Raw genomic sequence first — 10,182 nt, 5'->3', positions numbered from 1 at the left:
GAGAGACATACAGTAGAGAGACATGCAGTAGAGAGACATACAGTAGAGACAGACAGTAGAGACATACAGTAGAGAGACACACAGTAGAGACATACAGTAGAGACAGACAGTAGAGACATACAGTAGAGAGACATACAGTAGAGACATACAGTAGAGAGACATACAGTAGAGACATACAGTAGAGACATACAGTAGAGACATACAGTAGAGACATACAGTAGAGACATACAGTAGAGGCATACAGTAGAGACATACAGTAGAGAGACATACAGTAGAGACACACAGTAGAGAGACACACAGTAGAGACATACAGTAGAGAGACAGACAGTAGAGACACACAGTAGAGAGACACACAGTAGAGACACACAGTAGAGAGACATACAGTAGAGAGACATACAGTAGAGAGACACACAGTAGAGACATACAGTAGAGACATACAGTAGAGACATACAGTAGAGACATACAGTAGGGAGACAGACAGTAGAGACATACAGTAGAGAGACATACAGTAGAGACATACAGTAGAGAGACACACAGTAGAGACATACAGTAGAGAGACACACAGTAGAGACACACAGTAGAGACATACAGTAGAGACATACAGTAGAGAGACATTCAGTAGAGAGACATACAGTAGAGAGACATACAGTAGAGACACACAGTAGAGACATACAGTAGAGAGACATACAGTAGAGACATACAGTAGAGAGACATACAGTAGAGACATACAGTAGAGACATACAGTAGAGAGGCACAGTAGAGAGACATACAGTAGAGACATACAGTAGAGAGACATACAGTAGAGAGACATACAGTAGAGAGACATACAGTAGAGACACACAGTAGAGACACACAGTAGAGACATACAGTAGAGACATACAGTAGAGAGACATATAGTAGTTGACCGTCACAACTTTATTTAAACTTATCATCTACACAAAATATAATTGGTTAATTGGTTTGAGTTGATGATGTACACTTGGAACGATGGATATTAACTGAATGATCAGATAGAAATAGACATTATTGTGTAGATCCAATGTGACTGTCAGATGGATTGGAATACTGTAGGAGATTGTGTATCATCTATTCATTGTATTTCTATTCATTGTATTTCTATTCATTGTATTTCTATCTTCAACATGCAATACCAGATTACAGCCCTGCCATTATTTGAAGGCAGCCAATCCAATAGTTTCTGAGATCGGTATTCAAAAAGTTTAGAAAAAGTAGTACTTTTTTTGGGGGGGGGGGGGGGACACCTGCATTCAAATCGTTTTTTTGTCACCTTTAAAGTAACTATTTGCTGCACCGAGAAGAAAAAAAAGAAGTTGACTTTCCAGACAGTTAAAAGAATAGTTCTCCCGGTGTCTGTGGTAGGGCGTGTTCTCTGAAGCACAGAGGACATCTGGTGATGTGCTGTTGGTGAGGAGGTGCAAAACACAAAATGGCGAATGGAAGAGGACGGAAACCACCTAAAAAGAATCTCATCATCATCAGAGGTTTGCCCGGAGTTGGAAAGAAGAGCCATGCAAGGTAGGTTACTCCAATACTTTATCCCCCCCCCCAAAAAATAAAAATAAAAATAAATACATCAGGCAGACGTTATACGTTTTTTGTTCGTTTATTTGCGTTGTTTGTAACTTATTTTGTACATAATATTGCCGCTACCATTTCTTATGACCGAAAATAACTTCTAGACATCAGGGGTCAGATTCACAAAACATTACTTACGAAAAAACGTAAGAGGTTTCTTAAGGGAAGAAAATAGGAAGTTTATAAGTTGGTAAATACTGTAATGAAACAGGGAGGGAGCGGGTCTCGAACCCTCGACCTTCTAGCCCGAAGTTCGGCGCGCTTTCGACTGTACCGCAAAAACAAACTGAAACGGCAGGGTCGATATCAGCGCTTATAAAACCCAGGGTCCTAACAATACAATTCCTCAACATGTTCTTAGGAATTCCTTGTTTTGTGAGGAACTTCGTCAATATCTTATATGGCATTGACATTAGTGACCAATAAATACGTTTATGTGACAGGGACGATTGGATTTGGTTATTCCGTTATTTTTCACATATTATAGCCATCAGACTGGCTATATCAGAAATGGATAACCAAGAAAGGAGATTATAAGTGAGAGTAGAGGAAATAGCAGCCAGGAAAAAAGGGTTTCTGTTGGGGAGACCTGATAACTGCGGGGTCACTGCAGACACCAGAAAGACAGGATGTAGTGGCCCTGTCTGTCTCTGCCGTCGGGGGTATGGCAAGGGACTCCGGAAAAAACAACTGGTCCGACTGCAAATAGACGAGATAGAGCTAGCTATTTAACACTTCTAGAATATTGTAATATATTGTTAATTACAAACTAGCTAAATAATGCGTGTTTTAATTTTGTATTCTTGCTGTATTTAAATATCCGGGTAGCCAACTATCCTTGGCGCAAGAAAACGTTAATGGGTTACAAAAATATCCATTCATTTCAAGACAAGGGTTTAGTTGTCCTCAAGTTAAAAACATTAACAAAGAAGAAATCCTTAAGTATTTATTTTCAAGAATCCCGTTTCTTCTTAACTTTTTTCTTTAGGAAGAAGAAACTGAGGAAAAACGTAAAGAACATTTCCAGTAACTTTATTGAGGAATAGCAACTTTGCCTAACTTTCTTCGTAAGTCTATAATGAAGGAAAAAAAATGGCAGTTAAAAAAGGTAACCTGCCTAAATGACTACCGACCCCGTAGCACTCACGTCTGTAGCCAGGAAGTGCTTTGAAAAGCTGGTCATGGCTCACATCAACGTTGACACATGATGTCAACGTCTCTCAGCCACCCTAGTCATAGACTGTTCTCTCTGCTACCGCACGGCAAGTGGTACCGGAGCGCCAAGACCAGGTACAAGAGGCTTCTGAACAGCTTCTACCCCCCCAAGCCATAAGACTCCTGAAAGTCTAGTCAAATGGCTACCGTGGATGAAAAATCCAGCTCTTTGGTGGTTTTCAAGTACCCATGTTGAAGAGTCTTCGGTCGCCTGGTAATTTTCCAATGTCCATACTATTATTAGGAGGTGCAGGAGTGGTCCAACACAGAATGAAGCACTGGATTCTAATCAAGGCATGGTGGTGTCAGATAAACATGGACCAGACTGCTTGGAAGCCACATAGAATCATATAAAATAAAAATATATATATATATATACTAGATATAGAAGGGAAGGAAAACTATAAAGACAGTTCTGTGATAAGACGGTCAGATGTTCCATGGAATTGCTCGGCTCTGTTACTTTGTAATAAAGTCTTAATTGAATTCACAAGTTCCAGTATCTGAGAAATATTTTGATTCAATATTTCCACAACGCTACCCAGACTATTTGCCTTGCCCCCCCCCCCCCCCCCCCCCCCTCTCCACACTACTGCCTCTCTCTGCTATCTATGCAGTCACGTTTAATAACTCTACCTATATGTACATTATTGCTGCTCTTTAATTACTTGTTACTTATATCTCTTATTCTTATCCGTATTTTTTATTTTTTTTTAAACTGCATTGTTGTTTAGGGGCTCGTAAGTAAGCATTTCACTGTAAGGTTGTATTCCTGCGCATATGACTCATAAAATTTGATTTGATTTTGATTAATTCATAACAAGAATAAACAAGTATTGAGTTGAGGTGGTGGTTCATTTCCTAAAGTGATTATCTACTCACACTTTATATATATATATATATATATATATATATATATACATACATACATACACACACACCACACATATATACATACTCACACTTCATTTGTAATTATATATATATACATACACACATATAATAATATATATACTATATAATAATATATACTATATAATAATATATATATATACATATATATACATATATATACATACATATATACATACATACATACATACATACATACATACATACATACATACATACATACATACATACATACATACATACATACACACACACACATACTATATATATATACACACATACTATATAAAAATATACATACTATATAATAATATACATACTATATAATAATATACAGTAACGATACAATGATGTAATGATTTTATTCTGTTTTCCAGAAAGCTCCTTGATGAATATGGAAGACCAGACGTGGCTGGAGGGATATACTCTGCTTCCAACTACCATGCTATGTTCAACTGGAACAAGTTCCACTTCCCACGTAACCATCAGTGGAATAGACGGGATGGTAGGTATTGGGTTGCTGGGTGGCTGCGGGCATACAGACACAATATCTGCTCTGCTTATAGTGTCACCACACACACACACACACACACACACACACAGTTTTATTCTTCAAAGTATTCCGACATGCTTTATTTTTGTTGTGTGACAGTTTTTAGAGCCATGAAGGAAGGTGTGGATCCGATCATCGTTTACAACATCCACTGTTTACTTTCTGACATGTGGCCCTATGTCTACATGGTGAGGACCACTGTGTGTGTGTGTGTGTGTGTGTGTGTTTTATAATTTTCTATCAAATCTACTTGTTGTAGATAAAATGTTGACGTAGTGTACATAAAAATACCTTTTGCGGTTAAATGCCCTCTAAAAACCAATTTAACTTATTCGGTACATCGCATTTTCAACCCTGCAGATGGTTTTCTCACAAAACATTGTGCATTGTATAGTTACATAGTTATATAGTTACATAGTTACATAGTGATATAGTTATATAGTTACATAGTTACATAGTGATATAGTTATATAGCGAGTGTGTCCACTGGTGTTGACACATGATGGGATTATTATGAGACAAAAAAAAAAAAAAAAAGATAATTTTTATTTGTCAAACGGCCAATGAAAGCCAAGCATTGACGATCATGTGACCAGAATAAGACCCTCAATATTTGGAAAAAAGAGCATCAAGTTCATCAGCGTGACCTTTCAACCTGTGAAGTTCAACATAATTGATTTAATCTGTAGCCTAATAAAGTGCACGCTTTCCCGCCCAGTCGTAGTGGGTCACGTGACTCCAAGTTTACTTTGATACGATGGTTATTATATCAATATTTGCACATAAAAGCATTTCCACCCAAATTTCTCACATAATTAATTTTACCGACACAAAAAGATCCCATCTTGGTTTTGTGGACATGTGGAAAGTTTACCATTTTTATCATGTCATTATTTTATCCGACAATTTATTTACTCACTTAAAAAAAAAAAAACAGTTTCATGAAACCGGGTTTGTGCCACATCCTTTGTACAACTTGGCATCTGACTAAAACCACAAGACTGAGTTGAAGCTGGTTTCACTTCCTAGCTGGTGGTGGAGGTGGAGTCAGACCAGTCGCATACTTTCCTCTTGTTCAAATCAAAACTTTATTTGTCACATGCGCCGAATACAACAAGTGTAGACTTTACCGAAAAATGCTTTACTTACAAGCCCTTAACCAACAACGCAGTTCAAGAAGAAGAAAATATTTACCAAGTAGAGTAAAATAAAAAAAGCAACACAATAAGAATAACAAAAATGAGGCTATATACAGGGTGTTACGGTACAGAGTCAATGTGGAGGTTATATACAGGGTGTTACGGTACAGAGTCAATGTGGAGGTTATATACAGGGTGTTACGGTACAGAGTCAATGTGGAGGCTATATACAGGGGGTACCGGTACAGAGTCAATGTGGAGGCTATATACAGGGTGTTACGGTACAGAGTTAATGTGGAGGCTATATACAGGGTGTTACGGTACAGAGTCAATGTGGAGGCTATATACAGGGTGTTACGGTACAGAGTCAATGTGGAGGCTATATACAGGGGGTACCGGTACAGAGTCAATGTGGAGGCTATATACAGGGGGCACCGGTACCGGGGTACAGGCTAGTTGAGGTAATCTGTACATGTAGGTGGGGGCGAAGTGACTATGCATAGATAATAAACAAACAGCGAGTAGCAGCGGTGTACAAGGTGGGGGGGTAAATGTAAATTGTCCGGTGGCGATTTTTATGAATTGTTCAGCAGTCTAACGGCTTGGGGGTAGAAGCTGTTGAGGAGCCTTTTGGTCCTAAACAGCCTATAACTTGGGTGACTGGAGTCTTTGACAATTTTATGGGCTTTCCTCTGACACCACCTAGTATATTGGTCCTGGATGTCAGGAAGCTTGGCCCCAGTGATGTACTGGGCCGTACGCACTACCCTCTGTAGCGCCTTACGGTCAGAGGCCGAGCAGTTGCCGTGCCAGGCAGTGATGCAACCGGTCAGGATGCTCTCGATGGTGCAGCTGTAGAACCTTTTGAGGATCTGGGGACCCATGCCAAATCATTTAATTCTCCTGAGGGGGAATAGGTTTTGTCGTTCCCTCTTCACGACTATCTTGGTGTGTTTGGACCATGATAGTTTGTTGGTGATGTGGACACCAAGGAACTTGAAACTCTCGACCTGCTCCACTGCAGTCCCGTTGATGTTAATGGTGGCCTGTTTGGCCCGCCTTTTCCTGTAGTCCACGATCAGCTCCTTTGTCTTGATCACGTTGAGGGAGAGGTTGTTGTCCTGGCACCACACTGCCAGGTCTCTGACCTCCACCCTATAGACCGTCTCATTGTTGTCGGTGATCAGGCCTACCACCGTTGTGTCGTCAGCACACTTAATGATGGTGTTGGAGTCGTGTTTGGCCACGCAGTCGTGGGTGAACAGGGAGTACAGGAGGGGACTAAGTACACACCCAAGGGACCCCAGTGTTAAGGATCAGCGTGGCAGAGGTGTTGTTGTCTACCCTTACCACCTGGGGGAGGCCCGTCAGGAAGTCCAGGTTCCAGTTGCAGAGGGAGGTGTTTAGTCCCAGAGTCCTTAGCTTATTGATCATGCTCGCAGTACACGTCCTGGTAATCCATCTGGCCCAGCGGCTTTGTGAATGTTGACCTGTTTAAAGGTTTTGTTCACATCGACTACCGAGAGCGTTATCACACAGTCATCCACAACAGCTGGTGCTCTCGTGCGTGCTTCAGTGCTGCTTGCCTCGAAGCGATCACAAAAGGCATTAAGCTCATCTGGTAGGCTCGCCTTCAGACATGTTGGTGACATGGAGGTGGAGTCAGACCAGGCGGAGAGTTTCCTCTTCTTCGGATGGAGACAGGCGGAGGCAGGCAGGCAGGCGGAGGCAGGCAGGCGGAGGCAGGCAGGCAGGCGGAGGCAGGCAGGCGGAGGCAGGCAGGCAGGCGGAGGCAGGCAGGCGGAGGCAGGCAGGCGGAGGCAGGCAGGCGGAGGCAGGCGGATTTAAACACCAATTTATGTCTCTGATAAAAGTATTTGTCCTCCCAGGGGATGAGTTGGCGTGACTACCACATCACTATAATAGAGCTGCCTGAAGGTTGTCCTAAAAACGCTTTGTCCATCAACCAGCTGTACAGGTAAGAGACAACCACTTCGTAGACATTCTACATTCTATATTCAGGTAGGAGACAACCTCATTATTAAAACAAATAATAATAATTGACAACGCTGGGCTAGTTGTGTGCGACCCTGTGGGACTACCGATCATGACCGATTGTGATACAGCCCGGAATCGAACCAGGGTCTGCAGTGACGCCTCTCAAATAAAATGTTATTGGTCAAATACACGTGTTTAGCAGATGTTATTGCTGGTGTAGCGAAATGCTTGTGTTTCTAGCTCCAAAAGTGCAGTAACATCTAACAAGTAATATCTAACGATTTCACAACATAAACTCAATGCACACAAATCTAAGTAAAGCAATGGAATTAAGAACATGTAGACTAAGATACAGAAGAATTGTATAGGAACTTAAAACTTTCACCTTCTCCACTGCTGTCCCGTCGATGTGGATAGGGGGTGCTCCCTCTGTTGTTTTTTTAATGTTGAGTGAGAGGTTATTTTCTTGACACCACACTCCCAGCGTCCTCACCTCTCATCGTTGTTGGTAGTCAAGCCCACTACTCTAGTACTGAGATGTGCCACTCGGGAGACAGCCTATATTCTACAGCCTGCATTCTACAGCCTACATTCTACAGCCTACATTCTATATTCTACAGCCTACATTCTATATTCTACAGCCTATATTCTACAGCCTACATTCTACAGCCTACATTCTATATTCTACAGCCTACATTCTATTTTCTACAGCCTACATTCTACAGCCTACATTCTATATTCTACAGCCTGCATTCTACAGCCTGCATTCTACAGCCTACATTCTACAGCCTACATTCTACAGCCTACATTCTACAGCCTACATTCTATATTCTACAGCCTACATTCTACAGCCTACATTCTACAGCCTACATTCTAGTCACGGCTGTCGAAAGGAGCAGACCAAAGTGCAGCGTGGTTGTAGTTCCACATTTTATTAAATCCGTGAAACTTTGCAATACACAAATAACTGAATTAACAAAACAACAAACCGTGACGCAGAGAGAAACAAACACTGCTCAAAATATAATCACCCACAAAACCCAGGAAGAAAACCCCTACTTAAATATGATCTCCAATTAGAGACAACGAGGACCAGCAGCCTCCAATTGGAGATCAACCCAAAACACAACATAGAAATACAAATAGAACTTAGACATAGAAATAGAAAACATAGAAAAACACAAAACACCCCCTGTTAAGCCCTGACCTAATCTACCATAGAAAATCACATCTTACTATGGTCAGGACGTGACAATTCTACAGCCTACGTTCTATATTCTACATTCTTACATTTGAGTGAACACATACAGTACATGTGCATCAAAGGAGGACTGTATACTTGTTTATCACTTTTAAATCAGTAGATTATTAATTATCTATAAAAAGATCTATCAGTTATCAATCTCTTGTGTGTTATGTCATGTTTTGTGTGGAACCCCAGGAAGAGTAGCTGCTGCTTTTGCAACAGCTAATGGGGATCCTAATAAAATACCAATCAATTCAATAACAATAGGTGTGTTGTCTTTATACAGAAACTGTCGTGGTAAGATCCCCAAGCATAAGTTCAGGTACTGGGAGAATTACTGGGAAGAAGCTGACGACATCTGGGATGTACTTGACGACGGCTCCTCCATAGACCGCTGGCAGTATGAAAGAGAGGAATGGATCCTCTAGTGAAGACACACCAGTACCTCCATTTTGTGTGAACTACTGTTTTTAATATTTATTTTTTTTAGCTTTTTTCAAAACTACACTTTTAAAGAGTATTGGTTACCTAGCAACCCCTAGAACCCAACAACAACTCATACCTTACTGTTGTACTTGTCTTTCTTGCACTGACGCCTGTTTTGGTTGTGTCTGAGGCATTTTTGGTATATCATATCGTTGATCGTTGTTTTGGCACCACTCGAGTTAGAAGTTCAGAACGAGAAACTGTAAGCTATATATATATATATATATATATATATATATATATATATATATATATATATATATATATTTATAGAAGTAATGGTCCTCATATTGAAAAAAATATCAGGATTAGGGTTTTGGATTTTTATCATCCTAATCGAGGTGTAGATTACATCTCACATTTCCAGTGTTCAAACATGTTAACAAGTCTGCATGGGATTTTCGTCTCAATGTGACTCTGTGCAGCCAATGACAATGTCCACTTCAGGTATAATCTCGGGAGCCACTTGCGGATTTGACAGCTCTAACGCAGTTTCACCTTAACAAAAAAAAAAAAATCTGATTGAATAGAGTCCTAAATCGTTCTGGATAAGTGCATCTGCTAAACGTCAAATGTATATGTTTACATCGCCTGATCCCATATCTGTTGCGGTCTCGCCAACTGCTATTGGTCATTGGTGTGACCGTAGGACCATAGGAGTTGGCAAGAGCATAGACTGCTCTGAGATCAGGCTACAGTAGCCTACGCATAAATTGCAAGGCGTCACACTTTCGAATGGTTTTCGTGTTGTATGGTGCTTGAAACAACAGTTGTGGGTTTGATTCCAACATGGGTCACATATCGTTTTACTGTATGCTTGAGATATGTTTCTTTATACAGTATTACAGAAACAGGACTGTGCTGTAGGCTACTAGATTCAAGCAGAAGTGATAGAAGTACAGAACTATGTTTTCCGTATTATGTTATTACCGTCCAACAGATCTGCAGACTCCTAGTAGTCTAAAGTTAGTTCCTTCGTTTCTGACCGTTCATAAAGTTTTTGCATTTTTGTCGTTTTTAACAATAACGTTTAAATC

At 40.5% G+C, this 10,182-nt stretch overlaps 1 protein-coding gene across 1 annotated transcript; it reads left to right on the top strand.

Annotated features, from left to right (window-relative positions):
- Positions 1-1,296: 1,296 nt before the first annotated feature.
- LOC106592051 (NEDD4-binding protein 2-like 1) lies at positions 1,297-9,410 on the top strand. The gene is made up of 5 exons (XM_014183353.3): positions 1,297-1,536; positions 4,101-4,228; positions 4,376-4,464; positions 7,305-7,393; positions 8,946-9,410. The coding sequence occupies exons 1-5, from the start codon at positions 1,448-1,450 to the stop codon at positions 9,085-9,087; spliced, it is 537 nt and encodes a 178-aa protein (XP_014038828.2). The 5' UTR covers positions 1,297-1,447; the 3' UTR covers positions 9,088-9,410.
- The last annotated feature ends 772 nt before the right edge of the window (positions 9,411-10,182 follow it).

The sequence above is a fragment of the Salmo salar genome, chromosome 04, assembly GCF_965601325.2.
Source record: "Salmo salar chromosome 04, fSalSal1, whole genome shotgun sequence".
NCBI classification, from domain to species: Eukaryota; Metazoa; Chordata; class Actinopteri; order Salmoniformes; family Salmonidae; genus Salmo; species Salmo salar.
This window is presented reverse-complemented; position numbering and strand designations above follow the sequence as displayed.

Excerpts from the sequence above, each read along its gene's own strand:
- LOC106592051 (XM_014183353.3), top strand. The coding sequence starts at position 1,448 with ATGGCGAATGGAAGAGGACGGAAACCACCTAAAAAGAATCTCATCATC. Across the intron at positions 1,537-4,100 it reads GGAAAGAAGAGCCATGCAAG|AAAGCTCCTTGATGAATATG; the intron begins GTAGGTTACTCC and ends TCTGTTTTCCAG. Across the intron at positions 4,229-4,375 it reads TCAGTGGAATAGACGGGATG|TTTTTAGAGCCATGAAGGAA; the intron begins GTAGGTATTGGG and ends GTTGTGTGACAG.